At 40.8% G+C, this 21,937-nt stretch overlaps 1 protein-coding gene across 1 annotated transcript in view; it reads right to left on the bottom strand.

The window, feature by feature from the left end:
• Positions 1–21,937, bottom strand: part of ALPK1 (alpha kinase 1) — a 73,075-nt gene that overhangs the window by 46,740 nt on the left and 4,398 nt on the right. The window contains exons 2-3 of the mRNA XM_046657217.1: positions 11,346–11,577; positions 6,897–7,051 (exon numbers count right to left, since the gene is read on the bottom strand). Of these exons, the coding sequence (XP_046513173.1) occupies positions 6,897–7,051; positions 11,346–11,466 (276 nt within the window). The 5' untranslated portion in view covers positions 11,467–11,577. The remainder of the gene's footprint in view (positions 1–6,896; positions 7,052–11,345; positions 11,578–21,937) is intronic.

Here is a 21,937-nt window from a genome sequence, read left to right as displayed (position 1 = left end):
AAGAAGAAGAAGAAGAAGAAGAAGAAGAAGAAGAAGAAGAAGAAGAAAAGATGCATTTGAGAGATATTTAAGAGTAAAATTAATGGAGCTTGATTACCAATGAGATATGAGGGTTGAGGGAGAAGATAGAGGTAAAGACGATTCCTAGGTCTTCACTTGGGTAACTGCGTGGTCCATGGTACTGTTTATTGATACCATGATCACTGGAGGAGGATAAAATGTGGTTGGTGGAGGGAAAGCGAGTTGCGAGAGGACAAGTTCAGTCTTCAACCTGTTGGATGTGAGATATCTGGGACACCCAAACGGAGACGGTTAGTTGACTGCACTACAACCCAAAACTGAAATAAGAAGAGTGACATGTTTTTTCCCATCTACTTTCTCCAGTCATGTTTAAGGATGAAATAACATAGTAGACACTAGAACCTCCTTTTTTTTGTCTTTTAGAAACTATTTTTGCTGAAATGGTCCTTTGAAGAAACTCTGTTCTCGACTGTGGACTGCGGTTCCTTTTGCCTTCTTCTCTATAGAGGCAGAGGATCACAGGCTGAGAATCTTGAAGTCATTTGAGAGCTTTCTTACTCCATTGTCTTCCACATGTGCATAAGCTGGCTTCTACTTGGTGTGTCAGTTTTCTGTCGCCGTAACAAAGTACCACAAATTGGGTGGCTTAAAACAGAGATGTGTTGTCTCAAAGTTCAGGAGGCTAGAAGTCCAAAGTCAAGGTGTTAGCAGGGCCATGTTCCCTCTAAGGTTCCTTGCCTTTCTCTTCGCTTCTGGTGTTGCCAGAAATCCTTAGCCTGTGGCTGCATTACTCTGACCTCCGCCTCTGTCACACACGGCCTGCTCCCTGGGTCTCTGTGTCTTCACACAGCCATCTTCTCACAAGGATGCCACTCAGATCGGGTTAAGGGCTCACCCTACTCTAGTCCGACCTCGTCTTAACTAATTACACCTGCAATGACTGTATTTTCAAACAAAGTCTCTTTCTGAGGCACTGAGGGTTAGGACTTCAATGTATTTTGCTGGGGGACAAATCAACCCATAACACTTGGTGAGCCTGTGGTAACCCCCAAATTTCAGGGCCTTCAACAGCCAAGTGTTTTGGTTGTGGTTCACATTTCACATTGGCGCAGTCTGGCTCCATCTCTGAGACGCTGCTGCTTCCTGTTGCCCTGTCCAGGATCCAGGCTGAGGGAGTAGCTCCTATGGTGTTCATGAAGCAAAGGAAAACTTCCAACTGCTGAGCTACACAATGGCTTATAAAGCTTCTGCTTGGGACTGGCATATGTCATTTCTAACCACATTGCATTGTCTAAAACCGTTATATGGCCAAGCCTGTGAGAATTAGAATATGTCTTGAGCACCTGCCCCCTTAGCTGGTCAATAAATAGGAGGAACCGTTCCAACAAGCAGCCTTTGACAAAGAGTTGCCCTAGCTCTTCATTCTGGCAGTTTTTCCAGAACATGAACTAAGTCTTCTATTTCTTTTGCATTTCTCTCAATGTCTCTATCAAATGTCTGGCACATGTGAACACTCAAAGTGCACTCACTTCAATTTTTGCATCCTGATAAAAAAGATCTCAGCTATTAAAGCCCCAAAGCACATAGTTAAAGATGAAAACCTCACATGAGAAAATCAGTTGCTGAAAGAATCATAATCTAAAAAACACCTGTTACTGCTTTTGAATTCTCTATTATTAATATGAAAACCGGCGCCTGAAGTAAATGGTTTTTAAATTAGTTTTAAGGACATATTTTAACCCAGCGCTTATTCATAGAGGGAATTTTATTGTTCCCATAGATGTATCTCATCTCGTACCTCGTCCTCACGTCCTCACGCCACATCTTTCTTCAACCGGACATTTCATTTCCTAACAAATTCACACTTTAGTTATCTTCTGCTAAAGACCCTTTTCCACCTCTCTGCTCCCAGGTTAATCGCACTGCATGTTTTTAAACCATTTCCCTGGAATCTTGTAATGACCAACTCTTATATTTTGCCATGTTTATTTATGTTTTAATTCTTGGCCTGTTAATATTTAAGTAGTCCCAAAATAAAAATATCGATAAGTTAAAGGCAGCAAGATTGTCTGAAGAAACGTATTAGAAAAAATATTCTGAAAACTGAACTTACCAAACCTTACTCATCCACAAAGGTTTTTCACCCACGATAGCATAAGAAAACAACTAATCATTTATTTTTCTGGTCTCTTGTCAAATCCCCGCAAGGTCGCACAGTTATTTCCAAAAATATTTGTGGAATAAAAGTTATCAGGTTACTCATTTTCACGGTTGTAAAGTTGGAAAGGAAATGGAAAAAATATCCTCATGCTGAGCCTGCTTCGTCTCCTTGGACTGTCCTTGCCAACCTATAAACTTACCCTGTGTCTCCTGCAGAGGTGAGGCACCCAACTCAGACTCCCTCCCTGCACAGAAACAGGGCTGGGGAGAGCTGGCCCCCACCAGCATCAGCACCCCCAACTCTGCAGGGGATGCTCAAAACCAGCGTCTATCAGACACCTCTTCCTGGCCCTGCAACCCGGTCAGCTCCCAACTGCCACAGACATGCAAAGGCAGACATGCCCTTCATCTCCTGTTTAAAAGCTTTATTTTCATATTTTCTTTTAGTTGTGTAGAAATTGTCCTTTTTAGAAGTGTGGCAGTTGCTGAAAAAGTTACAAAAGGTGGCACCCACATGGAGGCTGGTGCCTTCACTCCCTGGTACCTCAGAAGCAAGGACGGGTTTCCTGGTTGGAATCCACCGCGCCCGCCTGAAACCAAGCTGAACCGAAGCGAAGGCGGAATGCCTCCAGTACTTTCCGAAAAATCCATCAAAGGTTTTGCTGAATGATATTTATAAGGGCCGTACTGTTCTCTTTCAGAAACTGAAATGCCCTTCTCCGACACTTGAAAAAAATTGCTTGTGCTTTTCATCTTTCCCTCTGAGAGTGTAAACATTGTTTTGAGTGAAAAGAGCTGAAGGAGCGCTTACTTTCCCTTGAAATTTTATTTTTAAATAAGAGAGGGAGAAAATCCTTTTTCTGACTAATACTAATAATACAGGTCAAAGTGTCAGGAGATATACAATTAAATGGAAAACAAAAAAGGTTCCCCCTCTTTTTCCCACAGTACAATGGCACTGGAATATAAATTACTGACGAGGATGGAATAATACTTCAAAGCCGGTGGGGCAGGCAGCGCAGTGTTTACAAAGTATTTTCTACAGCGCGATGAGACGTTACAGACGATGGTAACCCATGGACTTGAGGGTGTCACTGAATAGTCTAAAACTAGCATGAGGTAGGATTTCAGGATTTTATAGCCTGTGACCCCGCGATATGCTTTGTTCCACAGGGCAGCTGCAGTTATCAACAGATGTTTCAGCAATAAATAATTGGTATCGTCTCGGGAAGACCCATCTACCTGGGGAGAGGGCATAATGCCCGAATGCTGCCCAGCCATTACAGCCACATTAATCTCCCATCTCTCCAGGTTTCTCGGGGCGCGTACTGCAGGTGTTTTTTCTGGGAGAGAGCAGACAAACTCTCTCAAGTCAGCAAGCTTTGTGTGGAGTGTAAAGGAGGCTGGCCCCTGCCATAAATTTCTGTCTGTGGCCACACACCAAAGGAGAAAAGACTGGGGGTGGGGAAGGAGGAGAGAGGCAGGGAGGGAGGGAGGAAAGGGGGGAGGCAGTGGAGAAGAGAAAGCAAAGCACAAAACACAGATCATTTTCCTTCAGTTCAGCCTAAGAGAGTAACATTATAAATGACCCTTCATTTCACCAACTCGGGCACTGAGCACAACTCTATGCTTAACTGTGAGCTCTTTTTCATGGAAATAACTTAAAGGCACAGCGCTTACACTCCAAGTGAAATGCTAAGTTTAAAAATGGAGGGGAAACTTTTAATGGGAAGGATTCATTTGGAGTTTAAAAAAAATCATGGAAAGTTTAGATTTATGAAAAAACAATAAGAGATAAGACAACTGAAAAGACAAACTCAGCAGCCTTTAGCTATTTTTTATGTGAGAACAGAATCTCACAATTAATTGATTATTAAAACACGGTCATCCGGCTTCAGTAAAGTATAATATTGAAAGTAACGGATAATGGGATAAAAACTGATCATGGAATTTACTCGTGATGCTTTTGACAAGCTAAGATTTTAAAAGTAGCATGAGTTCACAGGGTGCTATATTTCTCTCTGTTTACAAAACAGAGTGGTGTAGCGATTGTGCACTTGGGGTCTGACACAATAGCAGAGCATCCTGAGAGTCTTCAGGAGGTGTGGTTGCTTAATTTACAGCTTGCTGGGTAAGCTAAATAAAACGATGCTCCCAGTTCTAAAAGCTCCCAGGTTAAATACATTAGGGGCTAAAAAAGCCTAATGGACTGATTCTTAGAGCTGCCACTGAGTGATCTTGTAAGCTGGACGCAAATTTCTGTGCCTCTATTTCTCCCCCACGTTGTGAGATCCGTGCAATGTATAGAGGGAGAGTAGAAGGAATAAAATGGACTCTTAAAAGAGTCTAACAACTATGAGCAGCTTGTCTCCCAACTCACATGAAGCCCCAAATGCAGCAAGAAGAAGGTTTTGAGAGACCGTCTCCAGTTTTTCAGCAAATGTCACAACCAGCTTTGAGCGCAGGCAGGGGCGTGTGGGGACTGAAGGATGGAGGGAGAGGAGGCTGGCAGAGGCGCGCTGCATCTCGGCCTCTCGGCCTAGACTCGGAAGTCAGAGGAACTTTCTAAGCGCCAAAGGTCAAAGCAGGGGTCCCTCCCTCTGGGAAGCTGTTCTGCTCTCACCTTTCTCGGAAGCCTTGTGAAGTTCTCAGGTGCCATGAGCTGAATCACACAGGGCTTTCCAAGCAGGCGAAGCCACTACTGGCTCTGTGGCATTGGCCCCATTCTAGACGACGGCTGCCAGCATTGATGGGACAGAGACTTCTCTGGTTGTCTCCTGCAGCCCTCACTCTGGAGTCTCCCCTCCTCCTCTCCCCTTCTCCACTCACATCCCTATCAGCCCCTCTGACCTTCCCCCCTCCCTGGGCACACTGGTCTCTTCTTTAAGACAGCAGTTCTCAAACTCCAGCACGCATCACAATCATCTGGAGGGCTTGTCTAACACTGACTGCTAGACCCTCACCCTGAGTTTTTGATCCAGTAAGACCTGAGGGGGCAGGCGGTGCAAGAATCTGAATTTCCAACAAGTTTCCAGCGGATGCTGGTGCCCTTGTCGTGAGGTCTCCCTTTAAGCCTCACTGCCTCGAGCTGCGCTGTCCACCAAAACAGCAGCCCCAGCCACGTGGGGCTGTGTATATAGAAATTGATTAAAAATAGAAATAAAACTAGAAACTCAGTTCTGCAGTCATACTTGCCACCTTTCAAGTTCTCAAGGGCCACATGCAGCCAGGGCCTGACGCATTGGGCAGCGGAGATAGAGAACGTTTCCACCATTGCAGAAAGTTCTACTGGACAGCCTACAGCTTGCTTCAGAGTAAACAGGTCTCAGGGCTTCTACCTGTGCTGTCAAGGTCTTCACCTGGGGCTTCCTGAGGGAGAATTGTCAGTGGGACAGAGGAATGGGCCCCACAGGAGTCACAGCCAAACCACTCACTGGTCTGTTCCCCTGGGAGAGCTAATCTCCCTGCACCTTGATTTCCTCACCTGTAGAATGGGGGTGATAAAGGTAACAATCACTGGGGGGCTATTTTGAGAATTAAGGGTGGTGATGCTTGTGCAGGCAGCCTGCACGCTGCATAGAGATGTACAAATTACAGTCATTATCCCATCCATCCCAGTGCTCCGCTAATACCAAGCACGCTTATTGAAGCCCCCTGGCTCCCCACTGCACTCTTCCAAGGATCCGATTCTCTTTGCCTGCAATTTCCAGTCTGCTTCACCCCAGTCTGTTTGGGAGTTTTTGGGGGGGATGGGTGGGAAAGGTGGGGGTTTTACTGTTTCTAAAGATACTGTTATGTGTAATTAGATCAGGGGATCCCTCCTGAATTTTTGTTTTGACAGGCGAAGACGATATCTATACGATATCTATACACATATCTATGATCCCAAAACACATTCCCATGTAAACTGATAAACTAAAAATTGTAGGGTATTGTCACTGCTTATAACGCCTGGTCTCCAGACAAATACATATTTTTATGTGAGAAAAAATACATATAAGCTGTTAGACTCCCTTCCTTGACAAACATCTGAGAGAATGTAGGTAAAAAACAATGCTACCAAAAAGGACAGCGGCACTCCTTGGGGCATCCCCAGGGCCTAAGCCTGAAATCCAAGCCTAAATGCGAGGTCAGGTGCTATTCTTGGGGCCCACTCTTATCGGGGAGGAGGTGTCCGTTTGATGAATTTGCAATAAGAGAGTTGAGGCATAAGCGCCTCAGTGACTCTGACTTGATGCTCCCTGACCAGCCTGCATCGTGAGGAGAAGAGGATCCCGGGTCTGGGAAGGGACATGCCAGACTTTGACAGCTTAAACAGCAGGTCACGTTGATGAAACAGGGATGAATTTATTTTTTAAGCTACCCGACTTTTAGAAAGGAGCATTTCAAAATAAAAATGCTATGAGGCAAGGCAGAATCACACTACTGCTCCTGGCCCACCAGGGATCCGTAAATATGTCAGGATGACAGGTTGCTCCATAGACCCACTGACCACCCTTCTTCACTTTTCCTTGATTTGGCTTTCCAACAGACGATCTCATGGGCAAGCAACGCTTTCTAAAAGCTATTTCCCCCACATCAGTCAATCTGGCAGAGCTGACCATAAGGGTAGGGGCTGTCTGATGCTTCTAAGAAATTTAATCTATTAGACCACTTAGAGGCTAAACGCCTCACTTGGGGGGAGTCAGAGGCACAGGTGGTGTGGCTCTTCCTACCAGTAACGGCTGCAGCCCGGCGCCAATCACGTCCTGCAGGTTTGTTTTGTCCTCTGGGCCCACGGCTTGTTTGTACTGCCACTTTTCAGGCACGAAGGGCCACTTCATTTCCTTTGCCTCCTGGATCAGGGTCCTTAACTCGCTGGGGAGTGAAGCTGAAAAGGTCAGAGTTCAGGTAAGGAAATTGCAGTCAAAGAAAAGGCAGTTGAGTTACCAATGTTATGATGAAGCACCTCAGCAGCCAAGATTTTTTTCCTCCCTCTCGCTGGCTGCTCTAAGCTGGCGGTTCAGACTCACAGAATAATAGCGCAAAGCTATCTGTCAGGGTGGCCCCCTGGTCTGCTGTGCCCTACAGGTAAATTGGGGTAGTCAGGCATTAAGAAAGAGTTTTGGCAGGAAGTAAAGCACTTCCGTGACTATGTCCGCATGAAGAATCAGAGAAAGGAATGAAGGAAATATTATTCTCCCTGTAAAGTGAGAAAGGGGCTGAGATGGATGGCATGTGGGGCTTGTGGCAGCTGGGCGACGCAGAGTCAGTTTGTACGACCTCTTTTTACTTCTCCAGGATTGCACCTCGCCTCGTACTTTCACTGCGGACTACATTTGAATATAGACCTTGAATACAAAAACCCAAATGAAACTGGAAATGGTATCAATTTATTCTGAAATGACTTTATTTCACATTGTAGACATATTCAGTCTCTTTATGGGCACCAAGCCTACTTAAACAGGTCCACAATCTCCTATCCAAACTTAGGAAACCCCAAACGCTCTGGAAACTAGAAGGTTTTTTCTAGAGATTGGCACTCAAACCAGCCTTGAATTGACTGGAGGCTGTTTATAGTCTTCTTTGTCCTACTTAGTGATATTGCTTAAAGGTTTTGCTGCAAAAATTTTAATGTTTGCCTACAGATGCTGCCCCAGCTTCTGCTGGAATGTGAATGCAACAGATAGTGTGTGCACCATATTATCTTCTTAACATTTGAAAAATTCTGAATTCTGAAGCACACGTGACTCCCAGGGTTCTGAATAAGGGATTATGGACCTGTATATATGACTGCCAGCTACAAATCTAGGTGCTTTTTTTGCAGATATCTCAGACTCAACCTATCTAAAACTGAACTCGCTACCTTTTCTCTAAACGTTTCCCTCTGTCTTCTTTATTTTGAGGAATGTTACCATTCTCTGAGTCACCCAAGTCTAAAACTCAGGAGTCAGTCTGGACTTTTGCTCTCTCTTCCTCCCGAAACCTAACTGGTTATCAAATCCTGTGGATCCTAAAATCCATTCCCTCCTCTGCATTATCCACAATTCTTGTCTGAATCACTGCTTCCTATCTCGCCCCACCCACTCCATCTTCCACATTGCTGATCCCTGTTTTGCTAAAAATAAGATGGAGCAGACCATGGCCCTGCATAAGATTCTCCAATGGTTTTGCACACCCCGTCCTTGCTGTTTGCATTGCCCTCCCTCAGCCTCTCATGACCAAGCTCAGGCCCACTGAGTTTAGCTTTCAATGCAGCCATGGCCACTTCTTGTCAGCCTGCCATGACCTCCCAGTGGGATTGAGATGCCCTTCCTGAGTGCTCCCAAGCCCACATGTGCAGGCGCCTTTCAACGTCCATCACACTGTTCTGTAGCCACATCTGGCCTCTCATGGGCTGCGAGATCCCTGAAGACAGTCATCATGTCTTATCACTTTTGTAAATCACACCATGATGAGTAAAACAAGGATTAGTCTTATGTCTACATGAGACATACTAAATAGGGCAAAAAAGAGATGTCAGAGATAGTGAAAAAGTAAAAGAAGCGAAGGGAGAAACGTAAGGAAATCTCCTGATGGGGAGGGACTGCTTGGCATTGAGGGGATATCATATGGGCCACACCAATAAGGGATCTGGACTGACCACTGAGGATGACTTACAAATATCACCCTGAAGTCATCCCCCCACCCCCATTCAGCAGCTCAGAGCTACTGAGCACCTGTGCACAACAGCACTCCTCCAATGAAAGCAGAGCTGCGGGGTTAGGGACCTATGTGCTCACCATTTGCTGGAAAGGCTGGCTCTCGTACCATCGCTGACATAGTTTCAACCTCTGAAAATGTTTCCAATATATATATAGGGGAAAATTGTTAAATGATATTTCTAAATAGGTAGGAATAGGATGACGATTCAGTCCTATTTGCTTAGGACCGTCCTAGGTGGTCCTAGTTTAAGGCACTCCTGTTTGCCCTCAGAGGTGTCCCAGTTTGACTGACAAATTATTCCTTCACTCTGTCTATGAGGGTCAAGCTCAGGAGTCAACCGAGTAGTCAAATGACAACAGAAATGTGATTTCTGGATTCCTAGAAATTCACCATACTTCGGCACTGAGTAGTTTAAATATTTTCAAATTTCTTCATAATGATGGAGAAAATCTATTCTTTACACCCGAGTTTTACCTCCTCCACCCCACCCTCTTCCTAAGGTCATGCCAGGATGTGGATACGCCACGGGGCATACTGAAATAGAAGATGCCTCTGAAACACGTTTTGAAAATATATCTATGTTTGGATTTCATTTCCTTGTCTATCTCTGAGGAACTTGCTAGGGCTGGTCACCCATGCTGGCAAGGACAATTTCTAAGGGAAAAAGATGGGGTTGAGAGGAAGAGGGGAAAGGATAAAAACCACAGTGTCTGTGTCGGAGTCTGCTAGCTTGCCCTCTGCCATAAACGACCCTGTACTAATGTGTTTCTCTTGGAGCACATGTGGTGGTAGCTGGTGGTGACACCACCTGCCCCCTGGAGCTGCTCAGAAACCACCTGTGTTTGGGCTGAATCCAGTTGTGCCAGTAGCGCTCGGTGGACCATGCAGCAGCCAGGGGATCGTTAATGCTGTGACTATCTGTGGCTCAGCCTAGGAGTTTCCTCCCTGCCTGTGTATGGGCTTCAGCCAATGCCCTCGGTCAGCCCTGACTGGGCAGAGCCACCTCTTCCTCTCTGAGCACTTACTTCCCCAAGCAGCTTGCCTGAAGGCCCGTGGCTAACTGAGTGATTTTGCAGCCGTGATTTGCCTTCTCTGGAACTAAACTGATTATTTCTCCTAGTCTGTGGCACTTGGGAAGAAAATGCTACCCAACTGGGGGCTCAGAGTCTTCACTGGAGACACACAAAGCTTAAAGGAATTGGGGCTAAAAAGACAAAGGATGCGATGTAGTAAAAGGACAAGAGAAAAACTTCAGTGGAAGTAACAGAACAGAACACACTGCCTCTGGGGAGAAATAGGACCAGCACTCGAGCATTACTGGGGGTGCTGTGTACCTGCTGGTACCCGACAAAGGGCTGACACCCGCCAGTGTGTGCTCAGGATGACCAGCACGTGTAACTGGCAAGTCAAGTCACACACTGGTGTATGTGGCTAGTAAAGAAAGAAAATACCTAAATTCAGGTGGTGAAACGACGGGACACAGGACATTTTATCTTGAAAGGAGCGCAGGTTACATGAATGACAGGTTGCAGAAGATTAAGACTTCTATAGGCACCTAAAAGCACCTGCATATAAGAACATGGGAAAAAGAGAGTCCAAAACCTTCCCCATCACATAGTCACAAGGACAACAAAGGAGATGCGGAGTGGATGTTTTGTATGGGAATCTTACTTCTGAAAGGAAAACAAATCCCTAAAAATACAAGAGGAAAATGTTAAAAGCACATAAAAGGGACGCACTTGTAGAAATGCAGGAAAATTTATTCAAATGCTAAAAAGAAATCTAAGGAAAAAAGATTGCCTCTCTAAAACTGGCTAACGAAGAAATAAGAATTGCTTTAACTTTCTAAACTCTGTGACTGAAACTTCCTAAACGATGACTCATCTGAAACTATGAATGGCACAAACTATGAAATGAGCAAAAAGACAAGTTCTTAAACCCTGATACTGATGCAGAAAGTATTTATGAGTATGAGCGGATTTATTTTACGAATGGCATGTGAATATAACACGAGAAATATATTGATGATTAAAAAAAAAGAGATTGGACTGATGAGATGACATATTTATGGAAACCGTAGAGGTCTATGGAAACTGATGAGGCACAAAAGCCTGGTTTGTAAAAAAGTACGTGCCACCATTCAGAAGTTGCTTCAATTTTTTAATAATTGAAATTTACGTGCACCAGCCCACTTGGACCCTTTGTTCTTCTTGAACTAAACTGTTTCTTGTAGCCTCATGTTTACTGAAGCCTAAAATTAGAACTGACAGCAATTCACTGCAACAAAGTGGGCTTCCTCCCCTGCCCGTCCGCCCGCAGCTCATGTCCCATTCATGCCCTAGAAATCCACTCATCTCTCGGTGGTCATCTGCCAAGAGAAGAAAAATAGGGCAGAGATGAGAACGTGTCGTTCAGGCTGGGGAGAGGAGAGTGGACCTGCTGGCTGCCCCTCCCCCCAGTGCCTCCAATCAGGACCTCACCTCTGCATCGCTGGTCCTCGCTCTTATCCACCTCGGACACATCTGACGCCTCCAACAGAAGCTGGTCCAGTATTTGCTTGCACTCTTGCAGGAGCACAACTACAGCTTTCTGATTATTCATGATGATTAGCCTCCCCTGATGATGAGTCGAGTGTCCCTGGGTCTACGGTGATCAATTACCAAGGAGAAGACATCGATTCTCAATAAAAGAGTCCCTTCAAGGCCGTGGTACCTGGTGAACAAAAGAGGGGGAAAGATGATTAACTGAAGCGTCATCAATTATCTGTAAGACTCAAGCAGGGAGAGATAATAGGGCAAACACATGAAAATACATGACAGCCCCTGAGGACTTTATTAGGGGAGTGCGTGAAATGACTCCAGGCCTGGTCTCGATGGGCAGCACCTCGAAGGCATCGGAGAGCAGAAGGGAGAGGGTCCTGGGGCAGACCCCGTTATCCACGGTGAAGTCAGTGGAATTGCACGGAGCCAAGTGAAATTAGCATACCCTATGACTTATGTATCTTCTGCCTACTTCACATTGGTGCCTCTGGATCCCAATGGCACCACACTTTCTGCCTCTCTGGATGTCTAGAGGAAGCATCTGTCTAACAGCGCTAATATTCAGACACAAGCACATGGTAATATGAAGTTTACCTCTCATAACCCACTCCTGATTTCCCCTGTGCAGTATTCTTTAAGGTATTTAGCATCATACAATTTGGACCAAGATAGGCAGTGACAGATGCCAAATTTAAAGCTCTTCACTGTCAGGCACAGTGTTAAATAAAATACAGAAATGATAACCCAGAAAATCCAGTTTCCTAGATCTATCATATGGATGGCCCTATCATATGAAGGATGGATCTACATATGTTCCCATCTAACGTATATATCGTTGAGAGATTTCTTACGTAAATACAAGTATATTGGAAGGCACTATTGCAGTTAATTTTAAGTTATTGCAGTTATTTTAGGAACAAAATCACTCACTGACAGTACAAAAATGCCTGACAAATAAATGCCAAAAAGTTATTTGATTAACAAGTCTTTTTGTCTTTCTTTTATTAAAGAGCGTACATTGTGAACAAAACAAAGGAAGCTATTCTCTTTCTGAGTTTGCCAGAACAGATAGTGGGGCTGCTGTCTGGTTTAGACCCTCTTGTAAGGCATGTAGAATTTTATTACCAAAGCAAGAGAATCTGAAAGGGAAGAAAGTAATAATTATATGGATGGCTCTACTCCTTCTGTCTCCTACCTTCTCCATGCAAGGAAGTAATCATGGAAAATATTAAAGTAGTAAATTATTGTGTTGGTGTTGGAGTAAAATGTGCTTTACTACCCAATGACTTCACTTTAAGAAGTTGTTTTTGAATTTGAAACAGCAAGAAAGGCTTTTTTTCTATCTTTCTTCTATTCTATGACTTAACAGGAACAGAAAATGAAGGATAAGCTAACTGTGTTATCTAAATTTTGTATTTTGCGTTCTAGCCTGCCTGATACATTCTGTATGCTTTTGGTTTTAAAGCACATGTACAGGGTCGGCTCCATGGCATAGTGATTAATTCTGGCATGCTCCACTTTTGTGGCCTGGGTTTGAGGGTTCAGATTCCAGGCGCAGACCTATACCACTCATCAGCCAAGCTGTGGTGGCAACCTACATATCAAATAGAGGAAGATTGGCACAGATGTTAGCTCAGGGCTAATCTCCCTCAGCTAAAAAAGCCAAAAACAATCTCCCCCCAAAAAAACAAGAAAAATACACGTACAAACACGCACACGCTTTACACAGAACTGCCAAAGCAAAGTTTTAGGAATGCCCCAGGCTTGTTTCATTAAAATAACCATGTATTTGTTGATGAGGAACACAAGCAGGGTTCTTGAACACAAAATCCTTGTTACTTGAAAGAGCATTCACATAAGTGAGATCGTGAAGAGTTAGTGCTGGAAGAATTTGAAGATAAGTATAAATTTAATCTCTTTTCTGGTTAGGTGTTTCAGAATGTATTCCTGCATTCATTGGGTTGTTGGGCTAAATGGATTTCAACGTCGCTTTTAGCTCAACTGTTTATAAGTCAATGTTTTGTGATATAAGGTGGCCATTAGCTTGCCTTTCTCACTAAAGAACCAAGCAGTAAGGGCTGATCAGGGAGCTAAACAGGGGACTAGAGTGAGCAAGAGGCCATGTAGCAATGACATCCCATTCCCACCCTGCCTGCAGCCGGGGGCTAGAATGGAAAGTTAGTGTGGAGACTGAGAAATGCAGTTGGTTGTTGAGAAGGTTAAGAATAAACTTTGCTTGGGACAAGTGTGGGTGAGTGGGACACTCATTTTTCTTCAAATCCTAAATTAGAGTGAGAAGGGGATTCTCATTCCTGGGATCCTTTTTTAGGACTTCACATAGAAAGAGAGGTAGAATAAGAAAATAAGAAGAGCTCATGCACAAAGGAATAAAACTCCACTATAATGTAATTTTAACAGCACATCACCCATCTGTCTAGAGGCTTATAGGAATGTTTTACTGGTTCTGTATCATCCTCTTAAGGTAGGAAGCAGTCTTCCGTTATACTGGCAAATTGAAATAAACTTTAACTGCTCCGTTTCTATAAATGTTGTAAGCAGAGACAGTATGTAGTAACGAAAAGAGAACCTAGAAACAGGAATAGTAGTACACATAACAGTGCTCAGCAGACATTTGTGGGCTAATTCCACTTCATTCTCTATCTTGTACTATTTATGACACCTCTGAGATTCACTTTTCCCATCTGTTGTTTGAGAGGTTGGTGGGAACTGTTGTTAAGATCCTTCCAGGTCTTCAATTACATTCTCAGAGCTGTCCTGATAGACTAGGTTGTCTATTGCTGAAGAATCTCTGACATTTATTTACTGAAAAATTCCTGGCTCTTTTGAGAACACAAGTATAATACTTTTAGATATAGTTTTCTTTGTGGTTTAGAAATGTTGGCTTGAATCTTAGAGGTTGATTACTAAACAAATATACATCTTTGCTTTTGTTTCCTCACTTGAAACCCCAATTCCTGGTGTACCAGATCATAAATGTCTTCCTTTTGTCGAAGTGCTGTGAAAGAGAGAGAAGATGTGTGGTTTTGTGAGGGCAAAGGACAGGACTCGACTTAACCATTTGGGTAAGGCTGGGGCAGGTCAAGGGGCCTTTCCCCGAGGATGTGACACCTGAATTAAGGTCTGAAAGAGGAACAGAGCTTAATGAACTTAAAATGGTGGGGAACAGCCTTAACATAGAAGGAACCACAGAAGGAATGAAAGAAGGCCAGGGTGGCTGAACTAGAGATAAAAGGAGAAAATTGATGGGCAGTGAGGTTGGAGGGGTAGGCAGGGGCTGTACAGGGCCTTGCATGCCAGGTGAGAAATTTTGTGTTTACCCTCAGAGTGCTAGGAAACTACTAGAAGCAGGAGTAACGCGGCTAGATATGCATTTGGAAAAGATCCTTCTGTTTTGGCTGTAGTATGTACTGGAGGTGGGAGGAAGAGGGTGTCTGGTGACTGTGGGTGAATCTGTTAGGTACTTATTGCAATAATCCAGGTGAGAGATATCAGGAATTTGGACCAGGACGAGGAATTAGAGAAAGGGTATTATTAGAGAAAGGGAAAATCGGACAGATTTGAGAGCAGTTTGGGGGAGCAAATACAGTATTGGTGTTGGTGGATATGAATGGTCTTAAGGATGAATCCCAAATTTCTGCCTCACCAAAGCTCAAAACCCAATGGATGATGCTACTTTGGGACAGGGATCATAGAAGAGATCTTCTAGGGAAAGACATAAATACATCTTATATTTTGTATTTCTAGCAATAAAGAAAGTAAGGAAGATAAATCACACTGTCCAAAATAAGCAATCAGACTTTAACCAAGAAAGCCTTTTTAAAAGGGCAGAAGAATGTCCACAGTAATTAATGTTTGGTACTTGTGACTCCCCAGAATGTACTGAAGATGATATTCTTTATACTTTTGAAAGTTATAGCATTTTCCCCTTTCCCTGTAGAATTTAGGAGAGACAACAGGAAGAAAATACTGTAACATGAGAAACACTTTGGAATCCAACCATCTGTCCAGACTTGTATGCTTCATTGTTAGCATAACAGAGGCTGGAGCCCAGGAAATTTTCCTTCAGGCAACAGGACTGCTGGAAATTTTGGTCAGCTTCACTTGTGAAAGAATCATTTTCAATTTCAACACATATCAGTTTTTGCCCCCCTGAACTGTGGCACCCTGTGAGCTGTACATTATTTCTAAATTGAATAATGGAAGTTTCCCAATACTTTTTGTAATCTATGGATCGTTTTTTCTATTTTAAAGTCCCCCTCATATATATTTTCTTAAAAGTCAAATAGAAAGAGGCCAGAAAAAGCAATCAAACATACAGACAACAGAATAACACTAGACACCCCGCAAAGTAGAATTATGCACTCCCTGAGACACACACGAACACACACAGCCGAACGGCCATGTGGTCATACATTCTGTATTTGATTTTGACACATGTATGCTTTAGTTTTATTGATGACCCAGAATTTAGCTGAGTGGCTGAGCTATATATAGGACAATTGATAAATCAGCCATCATTAAAAATAAAGAAATCAGGAGATTATTCAAAGCCCCATTTCTTTTGGCCTTTGTGTTTTTTTCACTGGACAATTAGTCCCTCTATTAGGGGGTGAATGAGAGAAAATAAAAGAACTCCAAAGGTAGGCCATGGTCTACCGGCTGCCACCTCTGTAATATCCACCAGCAAGCTAGTCAGAATCCCTAAGCATGAAGATGTGGGCAAGCATAAAGAAGTATAAGAGATGGTCTGTACTATCAAGGAGTTTACAATATAATCAGAGGAATAAAAGATAAACACATAAAAAATGAACTATAGAAGGCATATTACAATTACAATTATATTCCAAAAGCTCAACTTAAGTTATCTTTATTGGAATTCAATTAATGGTTGGTTATATTTATAAGCAAGCTCACAGAGCTCATTTAATTCATATGTACATGAATAATTATACTAAAAATAAGTTTTTATCTACATTCAAAATCACTTATCATATTGTTTTTGTGAGAAAATGTATTCTGGTCTCCTATATAGAAGGACAAGAAGATGTTTCTTCAATCAGACCCCAGCAATGACAGTCCAACCTTTTGCACCCTTTCATCCTCCCCTGAGCAACCACAGACAAATTCTGACCCTATTGTCTCTTGTACTGATTGGTGGTGGAAGTGGAGAAACAAAAGGAGAAAGGGAAATCTGATTGGAGAGTAAAACAACTATGGGGCTTGAATAGATATTTTTGGGTAACAGCCATTTGTTAGCATTTTAAAATTGCATAAAAAGGGAGAAGGAGAAGGCAACTTCTAAGTCACCAAAAACATAAAGTGTAGACTTCTATTTCTAACAGTATGGAAGACCATAAGCCCTGACCAACACTTCTGCTGAAAACAACTGAGAATGCTGGGCAAGCATTTAAAAACCTCTAAAATGCATCAATGGAATGGCAAGACATGAAGGACTACTCAGAAGACAAAAACCAAGTAAAAGCTGAAACGCAGGGCCAGCCCCAGTTGCCTAGTGGTTAAAGTTCAGTGCACTCCACTTTGGCAGCCTGGGTTTGGTTCCAAAGTGTGGACCTACACCACTCATCTGTCAGTGGCCATGCTGTGGCAGTGGCTCACATACCAAAAAAAAAAAGAGGAAGATTGGCAGCAGGTGTTGGCTCAGGACGAATCTTCCTCAGCAAAAAAAAAAACAAACAAACAAAAAAAGCTGGAACCCAGAAAGTTAACCAACACAGAAGCTAGCATCTTCCTTGAATGTATTTGCCAAACACTGTGTGCTGAAACTTTGGTTTTCACTATCTTTGAGTGTGGGAGGATCAGAAATAAAACCAAAGGCCTACCAAGGTGGGAAGTATAAGAGGAGACTGCCTCCCTGAATAAAACTGAGATCCTAAAAGGTTGCACTACAGTGTAAGTGTGGGCTAAAAATAAATCCTCATTCTCTCCCCCAACTTCCCAGGAAAACTGCCTGTGGCAAAACATGCTACTTCATGGAGGAAAACAAAAATTTTTCCTGAGAATGTGATGCCACATGGTCCACAAAACCTCTAGTTGATGATTATTTTAAAGTAAGTTATTTTAAAATAATCTTATGTTCTACTTTTCTCAGGCAACTGGTGGAATGAAACATAATCTCCTCTAAAGGAATCTGACTTCAATCCAAGCTTCAAATAATTCCCACCTATAAAATACTAAGAAATACGAGCTCCTGGTCAAAGCTCACAAAATGCACAAGGTAAGAAGAAGCAATGAGTGGAAGCAGAAACAACAGATGGTAAAATCAGACCCACAGAGACTTTAGGCAATGGAACTATCAGATATAGACTATAAAATATACGTGTTTTGAACTGGAAGTGTATTTTGAATGTATGAATAAAGAGCAAGAAACTATAAAAAGGTATAAACAGATTGAAAAAGAATTAGAAGAATTTATAGGAATAAAAAATATAATAATTAAAAATGTTAAATTCAATGAATTGGATATATTTGACAAAATATAGCTCAGGCTGAAAATAGAATTTTTGAACTGGATGATAAATTGGAACGTATCACCTAGAATCAACAGAAAAGACAAAAGAATGGAAAATACAAAAGAGAGGTTAAGAAACAGGGGAGATTATTGGAAAAGGCCTAACATATGTCTAATCAGAGTCCTAGATTGGAAGAAGAGCAGGCAGCAGAAGAAATGTTTGGAGAGATAATGACTAAGAACTTTTAAAACAGAAGAAAAACAATAATCAAAATACTCATAATCGCCAAGCAGGATAAATAAACAAAAATCCATATCTAGAAATATAATGAAACTAGGGAACACCAAAGACTTGAGAAGATCTTTAAAATAGCCAGAGAGAAAAGACAGATTACCTTCAAAGAAATAACAATGGATTTATTGCTGGCTACCTAAAAGCAACAATGGAAAACTAGAAGACAATGAAAGCATATCTTCAACATGCTGGGGGGTAAACTCTGCAAAATAAAAATACTTAAAAATAAACATCAGTTGTCCCTTACTAAACAAATCTCTAAAGTATATACTTTAGATGGAAGGAAAGTGATCACAGATGAAGGGTCTGAGATTCAAGGAGAAATAGTAAACAACAAAAGTGGTAAGTTATTGGTAAAATATAAACAAACATTGATTACATAAAGCTACAACAATAACAATGTCTTATGGGTTAAAAAAAATACACAGACAAACACAAACAACGTTTATGTCAGGAGGAGAGTTATTGACCTTAAAGTGTTCTAAGGTCTTTGAATTGGTCAGGAGGAGGGGAGACATTAACTTTAGACTGTGATAAAATTTCTAAGATAATCCCAAAAAGTTGAAATAAAATATATAACTTTGAAACTAGTAGAAGGAAAAAAGTGAAAAGAAACAAAACAATCTAAAAGAAGACAACAAAAAAATAAAATTAAGAAATAAAGTTCTAAATAACTCACAGGTCAAAGAAATCATAATTATGGAAATTAGAAAATATAATGGAATGACAAATACTACATATCAAAATGTGTGGAATTCAGTCAGAGTGGAACATAAAAAAGTAAGTGTTAGGATAAATATGAAGCACAAAATAAGATGGTGAAAATAAATTTAAATATATCAGTAATTCCAATAAATATAAATGAACAAAATGCTACAGTAAAAAAGACATAGACTAGATTAAAAAAATAGCTACATGGATTTAGTTAAAGCATAAGAATACAGAAAGGTTAAAAGAATAAGCTGGAAAAAGATACACCAGAAAAAAAACTAAAAGAAAGCTGGGATAGATAGCTTTATCAATATCAGCCAAAATAGATTTTAATACAAAAAGCATTAGCAGAGATAAAAAGTCCCTTTACAATGACAGATGGTTCATTTCACTAGAGAGGTATAGCAGTTCTAAACTTGTATGCACCTAGTTGCATAACTTCAGTGTATATGAAACAAGAATTGAAGGAATCATAAAGAAAAACATGTAAATACATAATCATATTGGAAAATTTAACACACCTCACTTAGAAACTAATAGATTAAGCAGACAAAAAAAAATGAGTAATGATATAATTGATTTGATCAACACAATTAACAAACAAACTTGATCTTACAGATGTTTATGAAGGAACATACCCAACAATAGCAGAATATACATTATTTTCAAGCACACCTGGAACTTTTATAAGAATTTAACAGCTACCTCAGCAAATTTCAAAGATTAATATATACAGATAACATTGTATGGCCAAAATGCTATTAAGTTGGTGATCAATAACAAAAAAGATGACTAGAAAAATCCTTATATAAATGAAAATTAAGAAATCCTCTTCTAGGCTCTGTGGCCGAGTGGTTAAGTTCACGCGCTCCGCTGCGGCGGCCCAGGGTTCGGATCCTGGGCGCAGACATGGCACCGCTCGTCAGGCCACGTTGAGGCAGCATCCCACATTCCACAACTAGAAGGACCTGCAACTAAGATATACAACTATGTACGGGGCGGGGGGTGTTTAAAAAAAAAAAATACTCTTCTATAAAAACGACAAACAAGCACATAGAGACAGAGATTGGATTGGTGGTTACCAGAGGGGAAGGGGGTAGGAAGGAGGGGCAAAGGGGTGGTTAGGCACATGTGTGGTGATGGATTGTGATTCGTGTTTGGGTGGTAAACATGATGTAATCTACCCAGAATTCAAAATATATTATGATGTACATCTGAAAGTTATATAATCTTATAATCCAGTGTCACTGCTATAAAAACAAAAATTAGAATTAAAAAAAAAGAAATACTCTTCTAAATAACTAACAGGTCAAAGAAGTCACCATTATGAAAATTAGAACATATTATAATGGAATGATAAAAATTATATACCAAAAGGTGTGGAATTCAGTTAAAGTGGAATATAGAAGGAAATTTAAAGCCTAAATTCTTATAACAGAGAAAAAAACATGGAAAGTTAATGAGTTAAGCTCACATAACCAAAAGTAAGGAAATGAATAGAAAAAATAAACTAACAGAAAGTATAAGAAAGTAAATAAAGGTAAGAATAGAAATTAATGAGATCAAAAACCAAATATTAATAGGAAGATCAACAAAATAAAATTCTTTCAAAAGACCAATGAAATTGACAAACTACTGGCAAATTTGATTGAGAGATAAAGAGAAATAAATAGAAAGAATTAGAAATCTTGGGGGAGGCATTACAGATGCTGTAGAGATTTTTAAAAAGCTAATAAGAGAATATTAGAAACATTTCATACGAATATATTTTAAAACTTAGATAAAATGGGCAATTCCTGTAAAAATATACCTTACTTAAAAGAAAGCAAGAAGAAACAGAACACATATGATCTTATAATCTTAAAGAAATTCAATCAGTAGTTGAAAAATCTTCAGAAAACACACCAGGAACATATACTTTTACCAGCAAAATTTTACCAAACATTCAGTGAGCCAATACATCCAATCTTGTGCAAAATATCCTTGAAATCAGCAAAAACATGGCTAAAAAATGCAATTGAATAAAAATATACCATTAACAATGGAATGAAATTTTGTTATAATAAAAAATAATATATATGCATTTATGTATATATAAAGTATTTAAGAATAATTCTAATAAATATGCAAAACTTTTAGAAAGATATCATAAAACTTACTTCATTGAAAGACATTGATGAAAATCTAAATACATGAGGAGGTATCCCACGTTAATGGCCTGGAAAACTCAATATTATTAACATATGGATTTTCCCCAAGTTAATCTTTCTTTAACGCAATTCCATTCAAAATCTCAACAGCTCTGAGTGTCTTTGCACGTCTTTGTGTGTAACCTCACAAGACGATTCTAAAGTTTAGGTGGAAGAACAAAGTTCAAGAATAATCAAGACATTCCTAATGAAAAATAACAAGGGAGGAGAGAGAGAGTCATAGCAGATGTCAATAATTAGTATAAAATTACATTAAATGATACAAAAGCTATTGACACTAGGATAGACAAATTGACCTTCTAAATAAAAGACGGAGTCTAGCAAGAGACCCACATACACAGGGAAACTTGATTTATTACAGAGCTCAGTATACGGCATTGAGTCAACTGTTATTTTAAAATCAATACTACTAAGATTAAAGACTTAAATGTGAAAGACAAAAGTATGCAACTTCTAAAAGAAAATACTTAAAAAAGCATATCTTCATGGCCTTTGGTTAGGCAAGAATTTCTTAAACACTTGCAAAAAAAGCAAGTCATAAAGGAAAAGATTGATATATGTAATTAATTGGAAAGATGAACTTCTGATTAGTAAAATGGCACCATAAAGAAAGCAAAAGACAAGTAACACACTAGGAGAAAGTATTTGTTACATGAGTAACTGGAAAAGAATTTCCATCTAGAATATATAAAGAATTCCCGTAAATCAATGAGAAAAGGACCAACTAAATGGAAGAAAAAGAATGAGCAAAAGACTTGAACAGACACTTCACACAAGGAAGCATGAATGGTCAATGAGCATACGAAAAGTGTCCACCCTCGTTAGT

This window comes from Equus quagga, chromosome 3, assembly GCF_021613505.1.
Source record: "Equus quagga isolate Etosha38 chromosome 3, UCLA_HA_Equagga_1.0, whole genome shotgun sequence".
Lineage (NCBI taxonomy): Eukaryota > Metazoa > Chordata > Mammalia > Perissodactyla > Equidae > Equus > Equus quagga.
Note: the sequence above shows the minus strand (reverse complement) of the source record. Positions and strands in the feature narration are given on the sequence as shown.